Source organism: Dryobates pubescens, chromosome 20, assembly GCF_014839835.1.
Source record: "Dryobates pubescens isolate bDryPub1 chromosome 20, bDryPub1.pri, whole genome shotgun sequence".
Classification (NCBI taxonomy): Eukaryota; Metazoa; Chordata; class Aves; order Piciformes; family Picidae; genus Dryobates; species Dryobates pubescens.
In genome coordinates, this window is record NC_071631.1 from 6,439,557 (window position 1) to 6,466,722 (window position 27,166).

At 51.0% G+C, this 27,166-nt stretch overlaps 1 protein-coding gene and 1 non-coding gene across 8 annotated transcripts in view; both read right to left on the reverse strand.

The window, feature by feature from the left end:
- The window catches only part of PUM1 (pumilio RNA binding family member 1), a 92,071-nt gene that overhangs the window by 29,708 nt on the left and 35,197 nt on the right, over nt 1–27,166 (reverse strand). For 2 of the 7 annotated variants that reach the window (XM_054170380.1, XM_054170375.1), the window contains exons 4-9: nt 24,886–24,991; nt 21,811–21,989; nt 19,593–19,759; nt 17,271–17,541; nt 8,181–8,274; nt 5,716–5,832 (exon numbers count right to left, since the gene is read on the reverse strand). In XM_054170380.1, coding sequence (XP_054026355.1) covers nt 5,716–5,832; nt 8,181–8,274; nt 17,271–17,541; nt 19,593–19,759; nt 21,811–21,989; nt 24,886–24,991 — 934 coding nt within the window. Of the gene's footprint in view, nt 1–5,715; nt 5,833–8,180; nt 8,275–17,270; nt 17,542–19,592; nt 19,760–21,810; nt 21,990–24,885; nt 24,995–27,166 lie in introns of all 7 variants that reach the window. The other 5 variants (XM_054170379.1, XM_054170378.1, XM_054170376.1 and 2 more) reach the window with 3 other exon arrangements.
- LOC128898266 (small nucleolar RNA SNORD103/SNORD85) lies at nt 810–893 on the reverse strand. Its single transcript, XR_008462787.1, has one exon. It is a non-coding gene; the product is annotated as a small nucleolar RNA SNORD103/SNORD85 (small nucleolar RNA).

Below are 27,166 nucleotides of genomic sequence, written 5' to 3' on the forward strand. Positions count from 1 at the left end.
GCTTCAGGATAGTCATTTCATATTCAATGGCAAAAACTCATCTTTCACAAGTGTAGCACTTGGGGTTTAACCACTGCACCTCCCCCCAGTTCAGCATTCTGTAGTGCCATGAACCCAAGTCCACCTTGATGCACAGCAGGAGACGTAACAAGGGGGCTGATGCCCCACACCAGGCTGAACGGCCAGGTTTGCATCCCCCAGCTGAGCTCTGCCACCACACCCAGCCTTGCTGGAGTCTTCTGTGCTCCCTTCAGCCACAGAAGGTGACCTTTCCATCTTCCTCACGTTCATCTTAGCGCAACAGCCCCTTGTTTCTTACCTTCCCACCTGGAAACTCGGGTGCTGCAGTAGATAAAACTAAACCAAGCTGCAGAAAACTGATGACTCTCACACCAGTGCTGCCCATCCTGAGCCCAGCAGTCACAGCCACGTGGCTGGTTAGGAGGATTGTCACCTGGTTATACCTAGTCCATGCAGACCAAAAGCCAACTGCTAGAGTGCTCCTGCACTCATCTGGAAAACAGCTGCAACTGCTCTGCCCCATGCAAGCCCCTGGTCTGTGTCTGCCCTTCAGGTCCTGGGCAGCTGCTGCAGGATCCTTTGTTGGGCAAAATGTGGGCATCTCTCTGGGTTCCTTTAATCTCAGTACTAATTATCAAACAAGCACAGTCAGGATGGGTTCTTGGTTGTTTTTTTTTTGCCTTGTTAGAGGTTACTCATCAGATCTGCAAAGGCCTTAGGTGCTTAAAAGAAGAAGAGGCAGAAAGTCTTTGAAGTTTGCAGGCAGCTGGGCTTTCAAGCACGGCCAGTCTGGCTCAGCTGGTCTGAGCGCATGCTGAGGCTCATTATTGAACAGCGTTCTCAGTGAGGGCAAGTGTGGCATCATTGCCAGACTGCCAGAAACACCCAGAGTGCTGCTTTACTTCAGGAGATGCTGCACCTGATTTTACACTCATTAAAGGTACCCAATGCAGGAGACAGGAGAAGCTCTTCCAATGCCTTTGAAATCAGCTCTTCCCACTGCTGTGTCTCACACACCGGCTGCAGACGCTCACAAATACTCCTTTCAAGAAACATTAGCAGAAGCAGCTGCAAGTGTGCTCACAGCAAGATTTGGCCTTTTCATCTCAGCCTTCACACTCAAACCCCTGTCAGCAGAAGCCAGACCTACCCTGGGCAGGGACCCAGCCTCTTCTAACCATGGGCTTGGTGACCACCAGGTTAAAGAGATTCAGGAACCTCAGGACTGAAAGCAGGAGGCTGCAAACAGCAGCTTTATCAAACCCTACCAGCTCCTGAGCTGATCACATCCCAGCCACTGGTATGGCAACCACCAACAGCCACGAATCACAGAATGGCAGGGCTTGGAAGGGACCTCCAGAGGTTGAGTCCAATCCCCCTGCCAAAGCAGGATCACCCAGGGCAGGTCACACAGGAATGCATCCAGGTGGGGGTTGAAAGTCTCCAGAGAAGGAGACTCCACAACCTCTCTGGGCAGCCTGCTCCAGAGTTAAGTCTTTTTAAGCATGGGGGTGAGGAATACCCCAACACCAGCAGCACCAGTGCAGCCCCATGCCAACCCTGCCACACAGCCCTGGGCCAGCACATGGCAAGGGACCAAGGCAGCTGGGCAGAGCCAGCTGGATGTGCTCCCCCAGCCCCAGTCCTGGGTGGTGTGGGCATGCATCCAGACCGGTCCCCGGCTCTGAGCTGGCTCTGGGTGGGACAGGCAGCACCAAGGGAATGGGGCCACAGGACACCCAAGCTTTAGAGTCACGGTGCAGACACAACCAGCCCCACTCTACCTTCAGCCTGCAGCACTGTGCTGTGTTTCTCCTGCGTGCAGCTTACTCCAGCATCCACTTCTCTCCACAGAACAGAAATCCTTTGCCACCTCTAACACACCACTTCAGAGGCAATCAACAATGCCTAATTTGTCTTACAAAAGGCAAGATGTCTTTGCTGAGTGACACCTCTCTCAAGTGACAGAAGGCAATTTCACAGTGAGTTTGAAAGACAGCAGCCTCTTTCCCACCATTAAACTCACAAGTGATTTTTTTTTTCCTTGAGTCTGGGAAGCCCTTCCCTCTGCATTTAAATTTGTTCTTTCAAATGCTACTATTGTTGGGATGAAAAGAGTATTAGCAGAGGGCTGCCAGTCTTACAGTCATCAAGGAGCTGCCAGAACAGCAGAATCTTAATTGACAGAATTATCTCTGCCATAAAACACACAAAAGTTTCCCCTCTGCTCCAAGAGTAACTGTGAGCCAATAAACTACCAACAACTCCAAACTCAGTTCTTCCAGCTCTTAAACTCTGTAGAATCCCAGACTGGTTTGGGTTGGGAGGGACCTCAAAGATCAACCAATCCCCCTGCCACAGGCAGGGACACCTCCCACCAGCCCAGGTTGCTCAAGGTCTCATTCAACCTGGCCTTGAACACTGCCAGGCTTGGAGCCTCCACAGCTTCTCTGGGCAACCTGCTCCAGTGCCTCACCACCCTCAGGGGAAACAGTTTCTTCCTGGTGTCTCATCTAAATCCAGCTTCTTCCAGTCTGAAGCCATCAACCCTTGGGCTTATGTCTTCTCCAAGCCCCCCCAGTTTAACACTCCCATGTGCAGCAGGGAGACCTTCTGACTTCCTACATAACTGTGAACATCTGAATTCCCTCAGGGCCCTTCACTCCTTACAGAGAAAGGCCTTCACAGCTGCTCCAGCCTGGGCAGAAGTTGTCCCCTTCCCAACCCAAACATCAACAGGGAGTGAAGTTTGGTAGGTTGCCTTTTCCACCTGGGTCCAAAGCCCAGAGAGATGGCTGCAACGGTGTCACACTTTGAGAACCCTGCAGCTCATCACACATTCATTGGGTTTGCTTTCAAGAGCCAAAGCTTAAAAAGGATTCAAGCAGAACTGCTGAGGCCAAGGCTGGGATGGTTTAGGTAACCTGGGCTATGCTATTTCCCAGCTCAAATTTCCCAGTCAGATGTATTCAGGCAGCTGCAGCTTTAATGTTGCTGAGCAAAAGGAGCAAAAGCCCCAAATGTCACAACCACTCTTGCTGTTCCCTAGAAATCTGGCAGCAGTTACACATCTCTGTGAAATCAAGATGCTGACCTCCTGCTCCACTGAACTCCAGAGTGTTACTGAGGGGGTGCACAAAAGGCCAACCAGAAGCCTGGTTTCATAGCACAAAGCCCCCCTCCTGCCCATGACTGGGTTTGTGAGCGTTCCACCATCTCTTCCTCAAGTCCTGACTCAAGCTTCCTCCTTTGCTACCAAGAGCTCAGGTCGTTGATTCCCTGTCACACATTCCTCATCACATGAGGCTTTATTGGAACTATCCTTGTACTCTAGCTCTTGGGTGACTTCCAGTCCATCCCAGGGTCCTCTGTTTGCCAACATCTTATCTGCACTTAATCTTGCATTGTTTATTACACAACCAGCACACAAAACTCCCAACAGCCAGAAAGTCCAAAGCCCATCTTTAGGTTGTAATCTTGATTCTTAAGACACTTCACCAGGATCCATTAAAACCTCCATCCAACTAGGGAACACTTCCTGAAATCCCATTTCAGGGCTTGACGTGCTGCTGGCCTCAAAAGCTTAAAAGCTCAGCAGTGGTTATGTAAGAGCTGCTCGGCACTGCCAGGAGTCACGTACCCACCCCCAGCACTGCTGGCCACAGCCCCCTCACCCCACACCTTCTGCTCCTGGGCTGCCACCAACCATGCCAGAGGACACCAGGGGTGAGTGTGGCAGCAGTGTGCAAGCTACACTAAATCCTAGAATCACAGAATGGGTTGGGTTGGAAGGGACCTCAAAGCTCATCCAGCTCCAACCCCCCTGCCATGGGCAGGGACACCTCCCACCAGCCCAGGTTGCTCAAGGCCTCATCCAGCCTGGTCTTCAACACCTCCATGGATTGAGGGCACCCACAACCTCCCTGGGCAACCTGTTCCAGTGCCTCCCCACCATCATCCTAAAGAATTTCTTCCTTATCTCCAGTCTCAATCTCCTCTCTTCCAGCTCAAAACTACTGTCTCTCATCCTGTCACTCTCAGCCCTTGTCCAAAGTCCCTCCCCAGCTCTCCTGAAACCTCTCTGGGTACTGGAAGGCCTTCTCTTTTCCAGGCTGAATAGCCCAAACTCCCTCAGCCTGTCCCCACAGGGGAAGTTCTCCAGCCCTCTGATATTCCTGGTGGCCTCCTCTGGACCCTCTCCAACAGTTCCATGTTTTTGTGCTGGGGACCCCAGAACTGGAGGCAGTGCTGCAGGTGGGGTCTAATGAGTGCAGAGCAGAGGGGCAGAATCCCCTCCCTGTGCTGCTGCTCTCCCTGCTCTGGCTGCAGCTCAGCACACAGCTGCCTGCTGGGCTGCCAGTGACCACTGCTGGCTCCTGGGGAGTTTGTCATCAACTGACACCCCCAAGGCCTTCTCCTCCAGGCTGCTCTCAGTCAGCACTGCTCCAAACCAAGTAGTTTTTACTGAAATTGAAGAAGATTTCCCCTCCCAGTGGCTCAGGGAGAACAAATCCTGGTTCTATAGATGTTTTTCTGGAAGTACATTCTTCATCCTCCACACTTAGGCAAGAACTTGATGGCACCCACAGCAAAAGTCCAAGGTACAACATGTTCCTCACACTGCCTGGGAAGCTGCTTTAGCGAGCTGTCATCTCAAGATACAACAATTTTGGCTGCAACAGTTGACAAGAGTTTGGAAACTGATCCAGGAGTGACTGGGAGGAAGATCCTGCACAAAGAAGAGCCACCAACTTCACCTGCCATCTGGAAAACTGCATGTTTGTGGCACGAGCCTCACAGCAGGTATGGGATGTTTTTACCTAGAGAACCTAAAAAGCATCAATTCTTAACAGGAAAGAGATCATCTGTAGGATGCACTACAGGAAATCAAATTCAACAGCCAGGAGAGCCAATGTTCCTGGCAGGACAACACACCACTGAGTAAGTGCACTCTCAGAGGTCTCTCTCATTACTGGCAGTTAGCAAAGCACCCCAAACACCCTCCAACATTTATGTTTGCAAGTGATCTCACTTCACATTTGCTCTGGTTGTTTATCATAGAATCATACAATGGATTAGGTTGGAAGGGACCTCAGAGATCATCTACTCAACTCTGCTGCCATGGGCAGGGACACCTCTCAACTAGACTTGGCTGCTCAAGGCCTCATCCAGCCTGGCCTTGAACACTCCCAGGAAGGAGGCATCCATAAGATCTCTGGGCAACCTGTTCCAGAGTTTCACCACCCTTGTACTGAAGAACTTGTTCCTAAGATCCAGTTTAAACCTACTCCCCATCAGCTTCAAACCTTTCTCTCTTGTCCTGTTGCTAGACACCCTTAGGAGAAGTTCCTCTGCAGCCTTTATAGGATCCCTTCAGGTACTGGAAGGCAGCTTGAAGGTCCCCCAGAGTCTTCTCTTGTCCAGGCTGAACAACCCCAGCTCCCTCAGTCCATCCTCATAGCAGAGATCCTCAACACAGCAGAGATGCTCAACAGAGAGCAAGCCCAGGGCAGCGTGAGAGCAGACCCAGCACATTTCAGGGGTTCCAAGACAAATGTCTCAACTCATCACTGCACCATCACCTCCCCACAGAAACTGCAACGCACAAACACTGGATTTCCACAATCACATCACTCAACAGCAGTCTGGGGACAGAAACTGGACACAAACACAGAGACAACTCAAGGATCTCACCTAATGTGGCAGCTGCTGCGAGTCCGGCCGCGTACGGATCCGTTCCCGGCGGAGCGGCGCTGATGATGTAGGGGTTGGGGACAAAGGCAGCAGGGGCTAAACCTGCTGAAAACATACCTGTCAGTGAAAACAAACTTCACTGGGACTGCAGCCCTACCACAGCACCTCTGCCTGGCTGCCTGGGGAACAGAAGAACTCGGGGTGTTTCAATGCCTGCAAGCTTGCTACAGGCTGTATCCTGGAGGGAGCGAGCAACTGCTGCGCTTCCTGGAGTCGGAGTGCTACAGAGGACACACCTGATGGGAAAGAAACCCAGTTCCAAGGATGCAGCACCCCAAAGGACAGCCCCTCACTCCAGGATGGACATTGGAGGCCTGAAACATGTCCAGAGAAGGGTAATGAAGATGGTGAAGGGCCTGGACAACAAGGTCTGGTAAGCAGCAGCTGAGAGAATTGTTGTTCAGTCTGGAGGAGGCTCCCCACAGCTCCCTGAAAGGAGGCTGGAGCCAGGTGGGAGCTGGTTTCCTCTCCCAGGTATCAAGTGAAAAGACAAGAGGAAACAGACTCAAGTTGCCCAAGGGGAGATTTAATTTAGCCATGAAGAACTATTTCTTCCCCTTGAGAGCTGTCAAGGCCTGGCTCAGGCCACCCAGGGCAGTGGTGGAGTCCCCATCCCTGGAGGGGTTTCACAGCTCTGCAGATGTGGTGCAGATGCAGTACAGATGCGGTGGTTCAGTGGCGACCTGGCAGTGCTGGGTTAATGGTGGCACTTGATGATTTTGGAGGTCTCTTCCAACCAAAATGACTCTGTGATTCCATGAGGAAAGCTCTGCACAACACCCAGCATTGGGCAGTGTCTCTGCAGCACAGACACCTTCATCCCTCGGGTGGCCATGACACCAGCAGACATCAGCACTGGCCAACTGATCTAACTCTTCTGTGCCTTCCAGCTGATCAACAACCTCTCTACTCTACTGTGGGAGTTCCAAGCCCTCAACACAACACCAGGACATGAACTGATTTGCTTGGGAGGAGCTGAGAGTATAGAGGCAGCATGGCAGGGCAGTGGCACTGTGAGTGGGCACTGCTTTCTGCTGCAAGAAAACAGCTTCACCACTGGAGAAAGCAGCAGTAGGCAGGAGGGGGTGTGCTGGGGAGGGTAAAGTGGATTAAGTTATGAAGCTACATAACTTGAATTTAGGTCTATCCCTGAACTCCAAGCAGCACAGGAGCGCTCTGCACAGAGCTGGGAAAGGCCCAACACATTTGTAGTGGGCTTTATAGAGTAGGGGGAACCACCACTTGAACTGGGGACTGCACTCAAAACACTGAACTCTGAGGCAGTTTTTAATCATCCCTTGCACAGCTCTCCAGTTTTCCTGGGCACAGGATTAAGTGCTTGCATGCCAGTTAATTGATCCTGCTTTAATAACATCAGTCATGTGTTGGCATAAATTACAGCCTGAAGCTGCAGTCCAAGCCCAGGCAGCTGCAGCAGGGGAAGCACATGTGGGTGCTGACTGAATGGGGAATTTCCCCCTCACTGCTGTGGTGCTTACCCCAATCCATGCCTCATTCAGTGAGTCCTTCACAGGGCCCTCAGTGCTCAGCAGCTCTCTCAGCAAGGCTGAGACTGTCACTCCTGCCAGACAGGGATGCTCCAGAGCTTTTAAAGAGAGGCCTCCAGAGTCTCTCAAGCATCTCTTCAAACAATACAGTGCTGCTCATGTGGCAGTAAGCAAACAAACAAAAGCATTGTTAAGATGCTCCAAACCCAACCAATTCCTTTTTCCCTACTATTTTCACAGAATCACAGAGTGGGAGGGGTTGGAAGGGACCTCTGGAGATCATCAAGTCTAATCTCCCTGCCAAGGCAGGTTTGCCTAGAGGAGGTCACACAGGAACACATCCAGGTGTGTTTTGAATGGAGATGAAGACTCCACAACCTCTCTGGGCAGCCTACTCCAGGGCTCCACCATCCTTAAACTAAACAAGTTTCTCCTCATGTTTAGATGGAGCCTCCAATGTTCAGCTTTGTGCCTGTCACCTCTGGTCCTGTCACTGGGGACCACTGAAAAAAGCCTGGGACCATCCTCCTGACATCCACCCTCGAAGTATTGATCAGCATTGAGAAGTCTTCTCTTTCCCACATGAAAAGCCCCAAATTCTCTCAACCTTTCCTCATCACAGAGATATTCCAGCCCCTTCAGCATCTTTGCTGTACCCTCTCCAGCAGGTCCCTGTCCTTCTTGAACTGGGAAGCCCAGAACTAGACACAATATTCCAGATGTGGCCTCACCAGGGCAGAGCCGAGGCAAGGAAAGAGAACCTCCCGGGACCTGCTGTGGCCACACATCATGCACCCCAGGATGCCACCCATTTCCTCACCATGCTTTTTCCTCAGCATGCCTTGTCCCAGTGTGGGGACTAAGAGGAACAGGGGCTGTGTTCAGTGCCAGGCTTACCTATGTGAGGCTGGTGGGCAGCTGCCAGGGCGTACTGCTGCTGCTGCGCTGCCGTGAGCTGCTGAACTGCCAGGGCGTTGGGTCTTTGGAACAGCTGAGGGGACAAAAGCACAGAGATGCTCCTTAACTCCTGCACAAAGAGCAGCCTCTCACTGCCTTTTACAGCAATTCCTTCACACTAGATTTATTTTCACAACCACAGACACTCCTCTCTGAAAGGCAACGCTTCAAAAGGCACTGCACAAACCCTTTGGAATCAATTGCCTGTGATAATCCACCGGGGAAAAGAAAACAGAGGACTTTCTGCAGCAGAGCTGAAGCACAACCAGGGCAGGGCTTTCCCTGCCATTCTCTGCATCATGTCCAAAAGCAAATTTTCCCCCAAACTCCTCCCCAAACACACCAGCCCTAACTGCAGCCTGTGGATCACTGGTAGCTGCTGTGAGCACTCCCAGATCTTGAGCGGCACTGAGAGGAGTGAGATCAGCCCGCAGCAGGGAGAGTGGAACAGCTGGGACAGCACTGACACCTCCTGCAGCTCCCTGGATGGTGAGTGGGCTGCAGAGCAAGGTGTGGGAAAGAGCTCAGAATCCCAGCATGGTGGGGGTTGGAAGGGACCTCTGCAGACCACCCAGTCCAAGCCCTCTGCTCAAGCAGGGCACCCACAGCAGCTTGCCCAGGAGCACAATGGCCAGGGGGGGTTGAAAGCTCCCCAGAGAAGGAGACTCCACAGCCTCCCTGGGCAGCCTGCTCCCAGACTCCAGCACTCTCAACACCAAACAAGTTTCTCTTCCTGATCAGATGGAACACCTGGGTTCCAGTTTGTGCCCCCTGCCCCTTGTTCTGTCACTGGGCACCACTGACAAGAGTCTGGCCCCAGCCTCTTGCCCCCCACCCTTTAGCTCTTGCTGAGCATTGCTCAGATCCCCTCTGGGGCTGCTCTTCTCCAGGCTCAACACCCCCAGGGCTCTCAGCCTTCCCTCCTCACAGAGATGATTCAGGCCTCTCAGCATCTTCAGAGCCTCTGCTGGACTCTCTCCAGCAGTTCCCTGTCTCTCTTGAGCTGGGGAGCCCAGAACTGCACCCAGGACTCCAGATGCGGTCTCACATGGGCAGAGCAGAGGGGCAGGATAACCTCCCTCAACCTGCTGGCCACACTCTTGTTCATGCACCTCATGACACACCACTGAATGACCTTCTTGAGATGCCTTCAGAGCCATGTGAAGAGCCTTCAGGTGAGATGCCAGCCTGAGGAGCTCACCAACTCCTGGACAAAATGTTTCCTTTACTGCTGCCCTCCCATCTCCAGCTTCTCCCACCTGAATCCAGTCAGGAAGTGTCCTTTTTCCTTCAGCACAGACAGAAAGCAGCCCTGGGGACATTCTGGTTAAGTCCTCCAGAGTACAGCAAATTTTGGCAGCTCCCAGCTCAGCACAAGCTCAGGAGCAGGGGGCAGCGGTCTTGGGAAGAGCCATTCTCAGGAAGCAAAGTGGATTACAGGAGTCTCTAAAGCAGCTTTGCTTAGGGGGTGATTTTCCTTCATTTTCACTCATCTTCAATTCATTTTCTTTTCCAGGTCCTTACTCTGAACTTCCTTCACAGCTTCTCGTGCTCCCAGAATCAATCCATTAGCAGAGCATCCCTCAGCTCTAATTAAATCAATTCAGGCTCCACCAGCTGAAGAGCCACTCTGAAACCATCCAGCAGCAACTGTTCACCTCCCCCTGCTTCCTTCCAGAAGTGCTCATTTCTGAGCTGTGAAGCACTTCACAAAGCCCTGTGAGGAATGCTTGCCCTCTCCACCTGGAGAACACCAGACCTAACCTGCAATTTTCACACCTATTATTTGTGCCCCCCTCTCAGGCACCACAAGCCAGGTTCTGCAGCTGAGAGGAGCAGCAATAATAAATAATTCTGCCCAAATTTTTTGGCAGAAGCTCCTGAGTGTCAAGAAGCAGTACAGAATATGAAGGGCTTCTTTAACAGGCAAAAGTGGAGGCTAGGGTCTTCCGAGGGCAGGACGAGCAACAGCTGTTGAGGCAGGAAGTCTGGAAAAGAGATGGGGGATAAATTTCCATCCATCTTCTTCTCTTCTCACAAGTTCAGAAGGAGACAAAAAAAGGTGTAAGGGATCAGTATCAGCTGGAAGATGTGGAAAATTGTCCTGATGGGACAGTAAGCTATCCATGGGGACAGCAAGGTGCCCTTGTGGCCAAGGCCAGGGGTCTCCCGGGGGGCACCAAGAAACGTGTGTCCACAAGGTGGAGCGAGGTTCTCCTCTCCCTCTACTCTGCCCTGACCACATCTGGAGAACTAGGTCCAGTTCTGGGCTCCCCAGTTCAAGAGTAGCTCTTGGAGAGAGTGCAGCAGAGGTTATGAAGATGCTGAAGGGTCTGCAGCAGCTCTGTGAGGAGGACAGGCTGAGAGCCCTGGGGCTGTGGAGCCTGGAGAAGAGCAGCCTGAGCCAGGATCTGATTCATGTCCATAAATGTCTGAAGGGTGGGTGTCAAGAAGAAGGGGCCAGGCTCTTTTTGGTGGTGTCTTGGGATAGGACAAGGGGCAATGGAGACAAACTGGAGCCCAGCAAGTTTCACCTCAACAGGAGAAAAAAAAAATTTCCTTGGTGTGAGGGTGCTGGAGCCCTGGAGCAGGCTGCCCAGAGAGGTTGTGCAGCCTCTTTCTGTGGAGACTTTCAAGACCCATCTGAAGGTGCTCCTGTGTGACCTGCCCTGGGTGACCCTGCTTTGGCAGGGGGGTGGGACTCAATCTCCAGAGGCCCCTTCCAACCCCTGAGAGCACTCAGCACTTAAAGGATCCAGAATCTATGAGCTGTGTGCCAAAAGCCAAGCCACAAGTGTTCTCCCCAAAGCTGTCTCTCCCTTTCAGATGTTGGAGCCCTTTCATCTATCCAAGCAGTAATGCTGCTTGTGGAGAACCATCTCAAATCCACAGCTCCTTTACGACTTCCTGGGCCATAAACTCTCCCAGCAGCCGTTGTGCACACCAGACCTTTTTCTTCTTCCTCCCCTTCTCATTTTGCAAACATGCCATATCCAAGCACACTTCATGTGCAGCCAGAGCTGGGTGCTCAGGAGGGGGGATCCTCCTCAATGCACCATCTGGTGTTGGGAGCTGCAGCAAACGCTCTGCTGACATCTTCCAGCAGAAAAAAGCAAGGACACCATGGGCAACGTGACCTCCAGAGAGAGAATGAGAGCCACCAGCTCTGCAGGAGGCTCCAGTGACATCTCAGTGACTGATCAGCAGCAGAAGATAGAGAAAACAACAATCTATCCCCTGAGCTGCTTCACTGTTGGGTGTAGATAGAACCACAGCAGCTATCCTTGGGCTTGTGGCCTGCAGCCTGCTTCGGTTTTGAGTTCAGCACTGCAGCATTTTAGCTTTCTTCAGCTGCAAACTCTTCACAGAATGGTTTGGGGTGGAAGGGACCTTACAGATCATCTAGTTCCTAACCCCCTGCCATGGGACACCAGCTTGCTCAAGGCCCCATCCAACCTGGCTTTGAACACTTCCAGGCTTGGAGACTCCAACACTTTGGGTAAACTGTTCCAGTGCCTCACCACTGGGGATCAGCCCAGGACAGGCTGGCTCTGGGCTGCAGCACACAGTGCTGGCTCATGTCCAGCTTTGCACTGCCCAAGTCCTTCTCCACAGGGCTGCTCTCTGTCCACTCTCTGCCCAGCCTGCATTTGTGCTTGGGGTTGCTCTTGGCTTTGTTGAACTTCATGAGGGTGGCACTGAGCCACCTGTAAAGGTCCCTCTGGACGGATCCTCTCCCTCCAGGGTGTCAACCACGCAGCTTGGTGTCACTGCCAGATTTGCTGAGGGTGCCTTCATCCCACTGTACATGCCACCAACAGAGATGATGAACTGCACTGGTCCCATCACCCATCTGCACTTAGACATGGAGCCACTGACTGGCAATCTGTGAGTGGGATCACTCCACCAGAACCTTTAATTTTCGTATCCTTTGGCATCTCCTTTTGCAGGCTGGTGATGTGCATTCCACCCAGGTGAAGAGCAGCTCACTGGCTGCCTGGCTGAAAGGCAAAACCTCACTTATCTTCTCTGAGGACAGCACAATGAAAGGCAGGAACAGTTACACAGTTCCTCCCAGCACAGCCATTTCACCTGCTGCTGCTGGATTGCTGTGCTGTTGCCCTCCTGTGAGCACATCTGGTCACTGCTGAACATCACTTCCAGACACCCAAGTACCACACCAGCTCTGTGCATTCTTCTGCTGCAATCAAGCTACAGTATCCAAAACACTTTGCAAACTGTCAGCAGCTGCTGGAGTTCACCTAAAGACTCCAAGAGGGAGACTGAAAATATTCACAGAGTGGTTTGGGTTGGAAAGAACCTTAAAGATATCCAAGTTTCAAGACCCCTGTCATGGGCAGGGATGCCTCTCAACCAACCCAGGTTGCTCAAGGCCTCATCCAACCTGGCCTTCAACACCTCCATGCAGAGGGTATCCACAACCTCCCTGGGCAACCTGCTCCAGTGTCTCCCTGCCCTGCCTGTAAAGAATTTCTCCCTAAATTTCCAGCCTAAATCTGTCCTCCTTTACCTGGAGTTACTGGTGTGAAAGAGGGAGTAAGAAACAGAGTGGCTGGACAGTGTCCTTTCACCTGCTCAAGAAAGCCACCAAGAGGTGGTCAACATCCTCATGTCAAAGAAACCCAAGGAGTGAGCTCCAGCCTAGTGACACTAACTGCCTCAGACAGTACTCTGAGCTCCATGCAAGCACTCTGCATTCAGACTTCATGGCATGAGGAAGGGCTGCACTCCCTCTGCCTGCAGCAGACCTCCTCTCAAACCTGTCTGGAGCTTCTCTTCTAAAGAAAGGTCAGGCAGATGCTGGTATCTAAGCCATGAACGTGGGCAGTGACCTCTTCATAGAGCAATTCCTGCTGCCTGCAGACCCTGACTCAAGACTCAACTCACCCAGGAGAGACTCAGTGTGAGCAGCTACAGTTCTTGGAGCTGCAGATTTGCAGATTTCCTTCTGCCTGTAGCACATCCAAGGAAGAGGAGCCACCAAAAAAACCAAACAATCCCAATTTCAGGCTTTCTCCTAGCCAGCTAAGCCCCTCTGCTGCATGAGCTCTGGGAATCATCACCTGCAGCTATTTAGGAAGAGTTATTAAAGCCTCAATGCACTGTCTCCATCTGCTGACAGCAAAGACCTGGATTCCAAACAGCACAGCAAAAACTCCAATCATTTGTTGTCATCTTATCTGGAGCCCCACTGGATATGAAACTAAGGTTAACTTATGTGCCAGTATTAAATTGTGGTCTGCAGGAAGTGGCCAAAGGAGAAGAAACCTCTCCTAGCAGGAGCATTAAGTGGAAGTGCCAAATTCATGTGAGCATGGAGCACTTCAGACTGTTAGAAATCAAACCCAGAGTGAAAGCCAACAAATGAGGGACCCAGGAGGAGCTCAGAAAGATCTCCTCACACTTCAGAGGGAGCTCTCATCCCTCACACATGCACACAGATGAAACACCACGTCTGAAATGTCCATCCAGGGAATTCCAAGACACCAGAACACAGCAGTGGATGTTGCAGAGTGATGGGACAGGGTAAGATGAGATTTCTCTAAGCCAGTTTCTTCTGCAATATAAACATCTGACATCTCTAATCAGATTACACCTGCTTAAGATCTTCCCTTCTTAATATTGCTTTTAGCTGTACTTGCTTGTAATCCTTTCAAAGTATGGGATGCATCCCAAAGGACCAGGAAAGGCACTTTTACAGATGAAATGCTTTAGTTCAGGATATGGTTCCCTCTGACAGCTCCATGGAAAAAAACTATGCTGTGAAAGACAGATTTCTGGCAGACAGGGAATACAGAGACACCCTGGCTGCTGGATATCCTATCCCAGAATCCCAGCATGGTGAGGGTTGGAACAGACCTCTGCAGATCATCCAGTCCAAGCCCCTGCTCAAGCAGGGCACCCACAGCAGCTTGCCCAGGAGCACAATGGCCAGGAAGGGTTGGAAGCTCCCCAGAGAAGGAGACTCCACAACCTCTCTGGGCAGCCTGCTCCAGGCCTCCAGCAACCTCATATCAAAGAAGTTTCTCCTCCTGTTCAGATGGAACCTCCTGCCCACTGCCCCTTGTCCTGTCACTGGGCACCACTGATAAGAGTCTGGCCCCAGCCTCTTGCCCCCCATCCTTCAGCTCTTGTTGAGCACTGCTCAGATCCCCTCTGGGGCTGCTCTTCTCCAGGCTCAACAACCCTGTGCTCTCAGCCTTTGCTCCTCACAGAGATGCTTCAGCCTCCTCAACATCTTTGTAGCCTCCCCTGGACTGTTTCCAGTAGTTCCTTGTCTCTTTTGAACTGGGGAGCTCAGATCTGGATGCAATACTCCATATGTGGACTCACCAGGGCAGAGTAGAGGAGAAGAACCTTCCATGACCTGCTGGTCACATGCTTCCTAATGTCCCTGGGGAGACCACTTGGCTTTCTTGGCCATGAGGGCACACTGATGGCTCACAGGGAGCTGCTTGTCCCCCGGCAATCTCAGGTCCTTCTGGGAGCTGCTTCCCAGAAGGTCACTCCTCACCTGTAATGCTGCAGGAGGTTCTTCCTCCCCAGGGGCAGGACCCTACTCTTGACCTGGTTGAACTTCAAGAGGTTCCCGCCAACCACCTGTGCTGAGTGGCAGCACAGCCTGATAAGGTGTCAGCCACTCCTCCCAGTTTTCTATCAATCATCAGCAAACTGGCTGAGGTTCCACTCTGTCCCATCATCCAGATCACTGATGAAGATGTTGAACAAGACTGGACACAGTCCTGACCCTTGGGGAACACCATGAGCTACAGGCCTTCAACTAAAGGAGGAAAATTAACCTGTAAGCCAGGAGCCACTGCATTTACACAGATGTGCACTGAGAGGTCACAGCTGGCAGAAGAGTGAATCTTTACCACAGCCCTCAGCTGAGCTCACCCAAGGCTGTTGTTTGCAGTTACTGCAGGTGGAAGTAGCTGCTGCCATAGAGCTGAGACTTTACAGTGCCAGTTGTCACCAAACAGCTTCTTCTGCCCATCCTCAGTGTGACTGGAGTGGGCAGGCAGCTGTGCTCCCAGTGCCAGCATTTCCTGCCCCACCAAAATCCACAGTGCAAAGACAGCAGGGAGCTGTAGCTTCACCAGCAATGCAGCAGGAAGTTTTCTGCATGGTGACATGGAGGTGACATCAGCTCTACCAGGGTCTTACCACCCACTTCATACAAAGAGAAACCACTCAGGCTTGTCCAGAGCTCCAGACTGGAGTCATTCCTGAAAACAGCACTTCCCAAGCCAGCCTTACTTGGGAGTTTTTGTTTCTAGCTAGCCACTGTTTAAATTCCTGGATTTGAAAGGCTCAAAAACAAAACCCCCACCCTAAATAAAACCAACTTGGATTTGTAAACAAGCCTGAATGTCAAGGAGACACTGACAGAATGTTCCTGCAGCATCTTTCCCCTCTGAGAGCTCTCACTGGTTAATAAAAACCACAGAAGATTGTTTGAAAGTCACCTCCTGCATTCCAGGTCCTGCACCAGAGTAAGACAAAGACCTGAAATGTGTCCAGTTCTGGGCTTCCCAGTTCAAGAGGGATAGGGTTATACTGCAGAGTCCAAGAGATGCTGAAGGCACTGGAACATGTCTGGTGAGGAAAGGCTGAGAGACCTGAGGCTGTTGACCCTGAAGAGGACTGAAAAGGGACTTTATCAATGTCTGTAAACATCTGAAGGGTGTCAAGAAGAAGGGGCCAGGGTCTTGTCAGTGGTGCCCTATTATAGGACAAGGCCACGAACTGGAACCCAGAAGGTTCCATCTGAAGGGGAGAAGAAACTTCTTTGGCATGAGGATGTTGGAGCCCTGGAGCAGGCTGCCCAGAGAGGTTGTGGAGTCTCCTTCTCTGGAGAGACTCCAAACCCCCCTGGCCATTGTGCTCCTGGGCAAACTGCTGTGGGTGCCCTGTTTTAGCAGGGGGGTTGCACTGGATGACCTGCAGAGCTCCTTCCAACCCCCACCATGCTGGGATTCTGTAAAATTAGCTTTTCCTTTCTAAACTACACAGCAGCTATTTAGTTTAATCATTAAAAAGCTGTCCATCATTAACCTCCCCTACAGGCTATATAACAACTCAACAGATTAAGCTGTAACAGAGATATTTACACTGCTTTTAGGACCAGGATAACCCTCTGAAGGTGGCTTTTTAGCACAAACCTGGCACCAGCCTTTCCTGAGCACAGGGTGCCAGCAGGCTCCTTTGCTGACAAAGATCAGACACTTCAGGAAACCCAGGGCCAGTTCTCTACTCCTGCAATCAGCCACAACAAAGGATTTTATTCTTCTTTGAGGCCTATCATACTTACAAAAGGAAAGCAATAAAAGTTTACAATCATTCCCCAAACTAGCAGGAACAGGAGTGGATTAGGAGTCGATGCTTGGAGCTGGGCCCAGCATTCACGAGGAGCCAACAGCAAAGGGAGGACTTCGGTTACTTGGCTGGGATGAGAAGCTCTGGCTGCTTGCGTGGGAGAGAAGGTCAAACAAACTGGCCTGAGATAAAGTGTGGTAGTATTGGACTCTGCCCTCAGGTTTTAAACCCTGCTCAAGCATGAGGCAGTTCAACCTCTCTGCTTTTTCAGCCCACACCAGGTCAGTACCGCAGGGACTCCAAGCAGGGCTGCGGCACCGGCACGGAACAGTCTTGACCTCTAAGTCACTCCGAGGGCTGGAGGGTGGGGTGGGCTTTTTGCCTTTTTACTAATTTAAACCTTTTCTCCAGGGCAGACTTACTCAAGCTAGAAGCAATTCACACACAGGAAGAGCTGCTGGTAGCTGCTGTTCGTTACAGGTCCTTCAGCTGGCCATGTCAGACAGATCTGTCCCCACCTCCCTGGGAGGATACCTGCAGTACTCCACAGGTGGAACATGGATGGTGAAACCATTCCAAGTCTTCCTCCATCCCTCTCCCAGAGACAAAAGCTTGAGTTCCTGCCAACCCCATGAGGAGTCTCCTGGAGGACCTGGAGCAGCAGGGTAGGACCAACAGCCCACACTGTACCTGCTGCTGGGAATTGTAATCGAAGAGTCCCACGGTGGCCGCGGCCGAGTCCACAGGTACTTGAGTGCCAGAGTAATCAAACTGCAGGGGCTCCATGCCAACGTGCTCCATGGGATCCAGGGGCACGCTCTGGGATTCAATGTTGGAGAAATCCTCCACAGGCTTGGCACCGTTGGTACTTGCCAGCTGGGCTAAGCCCTCGGATCCATTCTGGTTTGGACCCAGCAGATCAACTTCACTGGCAGAGTTCTGGCAGTTACCAGGCGTGCGGCTGCGTGGAAAGAGAAGCTTGTCACCAACACCAGACACCAGCAACAGACACCAGCACCCACCAGAGCTGCTGCTGGAGGTGATCCAGAGGGCAAACAGAAAATTCCCCAAATGGACTCCACAGAACAAGTTCTGTAGTGAAAAAAGACAAACCAAAAAGCCCCCCCCACCAACCCCCTGCCTCAAAGGCCTCTTGCTCATGCATCTATCTGCTGATTATTAAGCAGGAGATGCTCTGGCACTGCAGCTGCCTGCTGCCCCCAACACAAGGAGGATGTGGAACTGCTGGAGAGGGTCCAGAGGTCGCCATGAAGATGGTCACAGGGCTGGAGCACCTCCCCTATGGGGACAGGCTGGGAGAGTTGGCATTGTTCAGCCCGGAGAAGGCTCCAGGGAGACCTTAGAGCAGCCTTCTGTACCTGAAGGGAGCTACAGAAGAGCTGGGGAGGGACTTGTGACAAGGGCTGAGAGTGACAGGATGAGGGACAATGGCTTTGAGCTGGGAGAGGGGAGATTGAGACTGCAGATGAGGAAGGAATTCTTTTGAGTGAGGGTGAGGAGACACTGGAACAGGTTGCCCAGGAAGAATGTGGACACTTCATCCCTGGAAGTGTTCAAGACCAGGCTGGATGAGGCCTTGAAGCAACCTGGGCTACGGGGAGGTGTCCCTGGCTGTGCCAGAGGGCCTGGAGCTGGATGATCTTTGTTGTCCCTTCCAACCCAAACCATTCTGTGATGCTATGAATCTATGAACATAAAAGAACTGGACTGGAGTGGGAAATGGCTGATCACAAGACAAGGCACAGCAGTGTGCCCTCACAACACAGTCACTTGGCTTTTACAGCTCCTTACTCATCACAGCAAGTAGGTAAAGGCTGTGAGAAGCACACATGCTCTGATTACATCAACAGCCATTTCAGGAGGCTTTCATCTCTTGAGAGATCTGAACAAGTCCAAAACCCCAACAGGAACCAAGACCAGCACACAAGCAGAGCTGACACCTCCAGCAAGCACTGCCACAGAAATCCCACCCAGCTTCACTGAAACCAGGAGTGAAAATAAACTCAGCTGACAATATTCAGGAGGTCTGCACAGACTGGAGCTGTCAGATGCTATCCTCCACCTCCTCCCAGGGGTCCCCTCTGTACCTTACAACATCCTTAGGATGCTGCCTCTATCAGTCAAAGGCTTTTTCACTCCAGCATGGAAAACTTTCCCAAAATGTAAATCATAGAACAGTTTGGGCCGGAAGGGACCTCAGATATCATCTACTCCAACCTCACTGACATGGGCAGGGATGCTTCTCAACTAGACTTGGTTGATCAAGGCCTCATCCAGCCTGGCTGCAAAAACCTCCAGGGATAGGGCTTCCACCACCTCCCTGGGCAACCTCCTCCAGTCTCCCTCAAGGGAAAGAACCTCTTCCTAATATCCAATCTCAATCTACCCATTTCTAGTTTTGCTTCATCCCCCCCAGTCCTATCACTCCCTGACACCCTCAAAAGTCCCTCCCCAGCTTTCTTGTACCCCCCTTCAGATACTGGAAGGTCACGATAAGGTCTCCTCGGAGTCTTCTCCAGACTGAACAACCCCAACTCCCTCAGTCTGTCCTCACAGGAGAGGTGCCACAACCTCCCTGGGCAACCTGTTCCAGAGTCTCACCACCCTTGTACTGAAGAAAACTAAAGCTCCAATCTAAGCCTGCTCTCCCCCAGCTTCAAACCATCCCAAGGAGGGTTGTGGAGTCTCCCTCTCTGGAGATATTCAAAACTTGCCTGGATGCATTCCTGTGTAACCTGGTGTAGGTGCTCCTGCTCTGGCAGGGGGTTGGACTGGATGAGCTTTCGAGGTCCCTTCCAGCCCCTGAAATTCTGTGACTCTGTGATTCCCCCTTGTCCTGTCGCTAGACACCCTCATGAGAAATCCCTCTCCAGCCTTCCTGCAGGTTCCCTTCAGGTACTGGAATCCAGCTCTAAGGTCCCCCTGGAGTCTTCTGCCGGCCAGGCTGAACAAGCGTGACGCTGCCCAGCTGCCAACCCGCACTGCACCTACCTGAAGTCTTTGACGTCGGCGTCGATTCCGTTCTGCACAGGCAAACCATTTGTCTTGTCCATCACATCCCCCTCCTCCTTCAGATCTCCTAATTTGTCACCATCAAACGTGCCCTTATTTTTCTTATCTCCTTTCTCATTCTCATCGTTCTCTGCATCCCTGGGCCCCTAAGCAAGAGAGACATTACTTTAATAAGCTTTGTTTTCAGAGCAGTTTCGCTTTGATTCCGAGACGGTAGCAAATCAAAGCCCACAGGTCGGAAGAAAAGCCAGGCCCTTGCAAACACTAGCTCTTAGAAATGAAAATGTAAGAAAGCAAAAGAGTTAATCACAGTCAAAGTGATGAGGGAATTGCTTCTCACTCTTCCCAGAGAGCTCTTGAGCCATTTGGTTTCTTCCATTCGGGAATCCTAACTCCGCTTCTTTGGCTCAGAAAATCCCACCCCAAGAGAGTTTGAAAGAAGACTTCTCCAAAGCTTCTTCCTCAGTGGGACTTGAGCACTCCAAACTAAACCCAGGGACTTGGACAGCAAGTGCTCAAGGGGTACAAACTGAACCAGCACCTTTCCAAAAGCCACCGGTTCAGTGCCAAAGCTGCAAGAACCAGGACGAGCGCACGTGTTGGAGCAGCAGAGGATCAATCAAGTTCTGGGGGTGCACTGCTGTGATTTGCAGAGTGAATTCCAACGTGCAGCTCACTGAAGAGCACTCAAGTCAATCACCAGCTTGATCACCGCTTCCTATCAACCTAAAGAACATTGTTTGGGAGGAAAAAGGAAGCCAAACTAAAAGATAAAAAGAAGGGGGGAAAAAAAAGGCTTTGTGTTCTGTTGAGCGTTTGAGGAGCAGTACTACAGCTGCAGCAGTGCTGCCCTTAATGTCTGTGTTTTGTTTCAGTTGGGAGAAGAATAAAGGGTGATTATGCCAGAGGCAGAGTTCTGAACAACAAAAGGGAGAGGAAAAACAACATAATTTATGATAAAAAGCAGCAAGGGGCATACAAACATATTTATCAGAGAGTGCTTTGGTGCTGTCACAAAGACAGACATTCAAACCCTTTCTTCCACTTCAGTGGAGGGGAAAGGACTCAGTAGAGAGCAGAGCATTTGAGCCTTGTATCAACTACATCACTTTTCTCTCCAATTGGAGGGGGACTTTCCCCTCCCTTATTTAGAACAAAAAAAAAAGATCATTTTGAAAGCAATCATCTTCTGATGCTTCTGAAAGAACATCAATTGGTGTTTCCATGATGTTGAAGGGCAGACCTGATAATGCCAACTGGAAATACAAATGTGGAGCCCAGCTCTCACCCCACAAGGTGCCATTCACCAAGTGGCATCCTGCATTCCAGAGCTGGCGCTGGCACACTGACTGGGGATGCTTCAGAGCAGACACTTCTCTGACCCTCAAGCTGGGTGATAAATTGGCTCCTTCCACTGACTGTTCATTTCTCCAAACCATCTTTCTTAGGCCCAGGGTTCAATGAGGTTATGAGGTGCCCGCTAATGAGGGACAAAAATCAAGTAGATGGATGAAGGAAACCACAAACCAGCTCCCTGAGGAGATCAGCACTGCAGCCTGACAGGAACAAACCTGCTCTACTTGGAGGGGTATTGATGATTCCTCATCTAGCACTTGGCCAGTGAGGCAGATCTGAGCTGCAGCCCCATCTCCCTGCTACAGGGATGGGGCCCTGATTAGGCCTCTCTCCCCATATCCTTAGATCTGAGGCAGCAGCCACTGCGCTCCCTCCCCCACCCCACAGAGCACAGTGACACTCACCACTGCTCCACAGGGAGCCATGCAGCCTTCAGCACAGTCCCCAGCTAGAGTGGCTTTTGGAGCTACTGCACCTTTCTACTATCATTGCAGGGAGCTTTTTGTTCTTAGCCAGCAACAAAGCAGCCACACGCTCACTCCAAGCCCACAGCTCTATCTGCACAGCTCAACAGTGACAAGCTCAGCTGGGGTGGCCCTGCTGGGGTGCTTCAGAAGCAGGGAAGGTCAGCAGCCTCCACATCCTGAGCACCCACCACATCCCCTATGTCAAGGAGAATGGTTAAACTGTGAGCCTCCCCCGTAAGCCAGCTAAACTGAGAGCAAATGAAAGAGAGAGGAAAGCTCAGCCTTTAGGGATGGATTAACAAACAAACAAAGCAAGCAGCAAATGGAGAAAAGAACAGAATGGGAACTGAAATGTCAGAATTGGGCACACTTACAAATCCTCCTTTCCTTAGGCAGGAGTCTCCAGGAGATGAGCTCAACACATACTCCACCATGCTAACTCCAAGTCCTCCACTCTCTGACCGTGGTGAAAGCACTGAGTTGACTTCACTATTCACATGAAAGCCCTGACCAGGTCTTCTCTGAACCATAATTGGTTGGGAAACAGAGTGATCTGGAACAAAAAGATGTGTCATTCTTAGCAGTAGTTCCAACTACTCCAAAGAGCAAGTCATTACATACATACTCTAGGTCTTGACTGTACTAAAGTGCCAGCCAGACTGAAGTGCCAGACTCTACTGATGCTTTCTTGGAGATAGTAAAATCTGGAAACCTACAAGTGATAACTGCATTTACAGTTTAAAATCACAGGAATCCCATCTCCAAGTAAAGGCTGCAATTAAACCCCCCCAAAAAAGTTTTGGTGTTCAATTAAAGTGAAACTCTTGCTTTGGTGTAGTATAGTCTTGGTTTGTCATTGACAGCATCATCACACCCTCACACTGCTTTGCTTGGTCATATCAGCTGCCATATTCATGTCATCATCCCCTTAGCTGATATTTCATCAAGAAACACTTAAGGAGAACTTCATTTGTTGTTCTTCATCCCCTGTCCTACTGCATCAGCTCCATCCCTTTTCCAGCCCTGGAGTGTGAGGGTTTGAGATACAAACAGATCAGAGCAAGGATGGATCCTTACTAGGAGAGGCTGAGAGCCCTGGGGCTGTTGAGCAGCCTGAGAGAGGATCTGATCAATGTTCAGCAAGAGCTGAAAGGTGGGTGGCAAGAGGATGGGGCCAGACTCTTCTCAGTGGTGCCCAGTCACAAGACAAGGGGCAAAAACTGGAACCCAGGAGGTTCCATCTGATCAGGAGAAGAAACCTCTTTGGTGTGAGAGTGCTGGAGCCCTAGAGCAGGCTGCCCACAGAGGTTGTGGAGTCTCCTTCTCTGGAAAGATTCCAACCCACCCCCACAGCCACTGTGCTCCTGGGCAAGCTGCTGTGGGTACCCTGCTTTAGCAGGGGAGTTGGACTGGATGATCTCCAGAGGTCCCTTCCAACCCCCACCGTGCTGGGATTCTGTGATTCTACCTCCTTACAAGTTGCTGACGGGGCAGAAGAAGGCAACCCCACATCCAGGCGAGGGCAGGGAAGCTGCTCTCTCTGCCCATGGCTGCAATAGTCAGTGAGTCAAAAATAACAGGCAGCAGCTCCAGTTAGTCACCAGGGGAGGGTGGACGGGTCATGCAATGCTATCAGTGCTGCAGTTTACAGAGCAGGCATGAACAGTCAGGAGAAGTCACTCTGTTCTGTGGTTGCTCCTGGCTACACTTCCCTGTCTTCTCCCTCAAGCCAGCACAAGCATCTATGTGCCACAAAGTGCAATGGACTAGGAAGACTTTTTGGGAGGTAAAGAAAAAAAGCTAGTTTTAACCCTGCTCAATTCCCCAGCAGGTTTCATTGCACTGCTACATGACCACTGTCAGCAGCAGAAGGGGAGGAAAGGGGTGGCCTGCATGGGACAGGACTGCTTGGTTTAGCGGTACTGGCTTTACATGCTTCAGAACTACAACTCTGAGGCAGGGTGGTGAGGAACCAAAGCCATTCAGGAGGACTGCAGTGCACACTGTGCACACAGACAGGAAAATGGATGGAGCCAAGGGCTTCTCAGAGAAAATCAAGTGCCATTATTTCCACTGTCCATGGAACAACCCAGTCTCCTGGCCAAGGACACTTCCACACCCCACCTCCAAATTGTGCTCCTTGCTCCGGGGCAGTGACCTTGAGCTGTTCTCTTCCCTTCAGATGAGTTAAAAAAGGGGAAACTCTGACTTGCCTGACTCCCAGAGAGAAGTGCAGGCCAGGGCTGAGGAATAAAGGCTGTAAGGTGCACAGGATTAATGGAGAATAAACAAAGGAAGCAATGAGACGAAGGGCTTTGACTCATGGAGATTTGTGACCAGCCAGCCTAAGAGGTTACCTCCCCCACGTCTACCCAGCCTGTCTGCTGGATGGAACCAGCCCAGCAAGAGAGGCACAGAAGGAGAAAGTCTCCTCCAGAGCTGCTGCTCAGAGCCTGGTTCAGCCCTTTAATCCCCTCTCAGCCTATATCACTACAGCCAGACACAAGTTGTGGCTGAGGGCTGGGTACAGGCTCTGCTCCACAGACCACTGTGGACAGGGAAGTCAGGCAGCAACCCAACCCCCCCCACCCCAGGCCCCAGCTGGACTGCAGGATCCAGCCCATAAGATTCTGAGCAGCTTTATCCCCTGTCCACAGCCACTGTGCCATTTCAATACTCAAAACTGCCCTTAGCACTATCCCAACACCTCCACCCTGAGAACAGAGATTTGTCAGCAGGAAACCAGCCCCTGCCCAGCAGTGAAGCTGCTGTAAATCACAGCTCCCCTCAGCTGCAGCTCAGGGGAGCTGTCTGGAACTACAGCAGGGAGGCAGCAGGGTTTAAGGAGCATCTTCATTACCCAGAGAAAAGGAGCAGCACAAGGTCAATAGGATTTAGGGCCACTGAGCTAAACCCAACCTTAAATTCAAAACTAGAGACAGTCTCTGATCCAAGGACAACATTCTTAGCAGATCAACTTCAACATTACTCATTTTAAACATTTTTTCCCCCCTTTTTTTGAACAGAATGGTGTTGGGGTTTGCTTGGTTGGGTAAGGAGTTAAAGAACTTGTGGGATTGGGGGGGGGGGGGGAGGGCAGGGTGTTCCTGATCTTGTTCTCCAATCTCTCTGTTCAAACTCCAGAGTAACTCATCCCAGGGCAGAAAAATCCAGCAGGAAGTCGAAATGGATGCTTCAATGGCAGCCTGAATTTGTGAGCAGGCAACCCAAAGGCTCACAGCTCCACACTGGGCAGGCTTTTTTGGCAGTGTGGGGATTGTTTTGAACTGTGCCACAGAGCAATGCAGCTTGCTTGCTGTCTTGTGAACCCAGATGCCTCTACGATCATCTTTTTGAAGCTGGCATCCACCTGCCCAGTGAAGCTGAGTGGAGGAGTTGCACATTTCTGCATCCAAGCCCCAACTAAAGGAAGGAAATAACAGAGCTACCTGATGTTCCCCAAGCACTGTCTCTCCACTGATCTCCCAGAAATATCCCTTTTGGTCCATCTTTGCTGGAATCATCAGATTCCCAAAACTTTTTACCCGGCAACAGCTGCTGCAATTAAAAGAAAAAAAAAAAACAAAACAAAAACAAAACAAAAAACATAGAAAAACACAAAAACAAAACAAACAAAACAAAGCATGATTAAAAGAAGTAGAAAATGCAAACATAAACCGTAAGCGTCTCCCTCCTAAACAAATCAATCATCAAACACAAACCAATCCATGCTTCAGCATCGAAATGTTTACACCTCCTGGGCTGAAAGCCACCCAACAGCTGAGGGAATGGCTCAGTCTCCACAATCTTCTTGCATTCCTCAGTGTGAGCCCCCACACATTAAGCACACACACACACTGCACAGAAACGTTCTCCAGCCTCTCCTCACGACAGCTACTCGCAAGGGGAAGAGCAGCAGCAAAGCCCTGCTCTGCTCACAACATTCCCAGAGCTTCATTTTGAAAGGGGCTACAGGAGAGCTGGGCAGGGACTCTGTACAAAGGCATGGAGTGACAGGGTGAGGGGCAATGGCTTCAAACTGGAAGAAGCTGGACGTAGATGAGACATTGGGAGGAAATTCTTCCCCATGAAGGTGGTGAACAGTTTGCCCAGGGAGGCTGTGGATGTCTCCTCCCTGGAAGTGTTTAAGGCCAGGCTGGATGAGGCCTTGAGCAACCTGGGTTGGTGGAAGGTGCCCCTGCCCTTGGCAGGGTCTTGGAACTAGATGATCCTTAAGGTCTCTTCCAGCCCAAACCATTCTATGATCCTATGACAGTTTCCACCTGAGCCACAAGGGTACCTCTAAAGCTACCCAGCACCTGCAGCACTAAACCCCTACCTCCAGCTACTGAGGTTCTGCTGCTGGCAGGGACAGATTAGCTCAAGAGGTGCCAAGAGCTCTCACTTCTCACTTATTCTATGACTGCTGAGGACTCTTCAAGCTAGGAAGGTTATTTGTAAACACTAATGAGAATGAACAGTTCTGGGCCACTGCACCTGCCAAGCATCTACTGCTCTGACTGGATGAAAAGAAAGAGGTGCTGAGAACAAGATGGAAAGTTACTGCTGGCCTCCGTGGATCCAAGGAAGACTGCCCTAGAGTTCAGAAGATGGCAGGAGGAACCAAGTGCCCCATTTAGCAGCTGTACTTAGAAAATATCAGCTTCACCCAGGCAACACCTGCTGGGTGGCATCTGCTGTGGGAAGGGGAATTTCAAGCCCTCCTGAAGCACCTTAGACGGGAAGCACACAGCCTTTAAATTCACCTCCCGGTGAGATAGGAGCAGTTCAGAGAGGGAACAACATAACATCACAGCAGCTGAACACAATGAACAGCCCTGCCTGCTGAAGGAGCATCTGAAGGAGCTGGAAGAATTCTGTTTGAAATGACCACAAGCCAAACAGGAGCCATCAGGTTAGTTGGTGTCTCTTGTGTTAATAGTGTTGGTAACTTCATTTCTTTGGACAACCTGTTCCAGGTTCTCACCATCCTCATTATAAAGAAGGTCTTCCTTGTTTCCAAGAAGCCTCTCCTTTTCCCTACAGTCAAACATTTTTTCAAAACACTGCCTCTGAGTAGGAGAACTTTTCAGTACAGAGACACCAAGCCCCTCTTCTCCCCAGTTCTTCAACACCTGGCACACCACCACTCATGCCTGATCTCCTTATCTTGCACACAGTCTGTCCAAGCAAGATGATGTAAGTGGCTGGTTTCTGAACTCCAAAGGTATCCTGTTTCAGTTTCAGTCCGTCTCAGCAGCAAGTCATTTCCACCTAAAGCTCCCTCTCTAAAAGGTTCAAATTCAGACAGCATTTTAATCCTAGCACTAAGCTTCCTCTGGGCTTTCATTGTCTTCCTACTGAGAGGACAGGACACAACTTGTTTGAGAGTTAAAAGCCTCTCAAAGCACCGAGTAGAAAACACAGTGTGTTCCTCAGCTGCTACTCCTCTATAGCCAGAAGAACAAACACCAGCAGCTAGCAGCATGTCACTCACTTTGAAATGTGCTGAGGACTTTAGGATTTAGTAAACACAGCGTGGGACTGCTGCTGAGTGCCTCCACTGAACGACAGAAGCAGGGAAACTCACATCACACTCCCCTTGAATGTACTCCAAAAATAAGTGTGGACAACTCTAAGGACAAGAGGCCCCAACGGAGTTTCAACACAGACCGACCAACCTGTTCCTCCCTCTGCACCGTGGGGTGAGACTGAGGAGGTGGAAGCCAA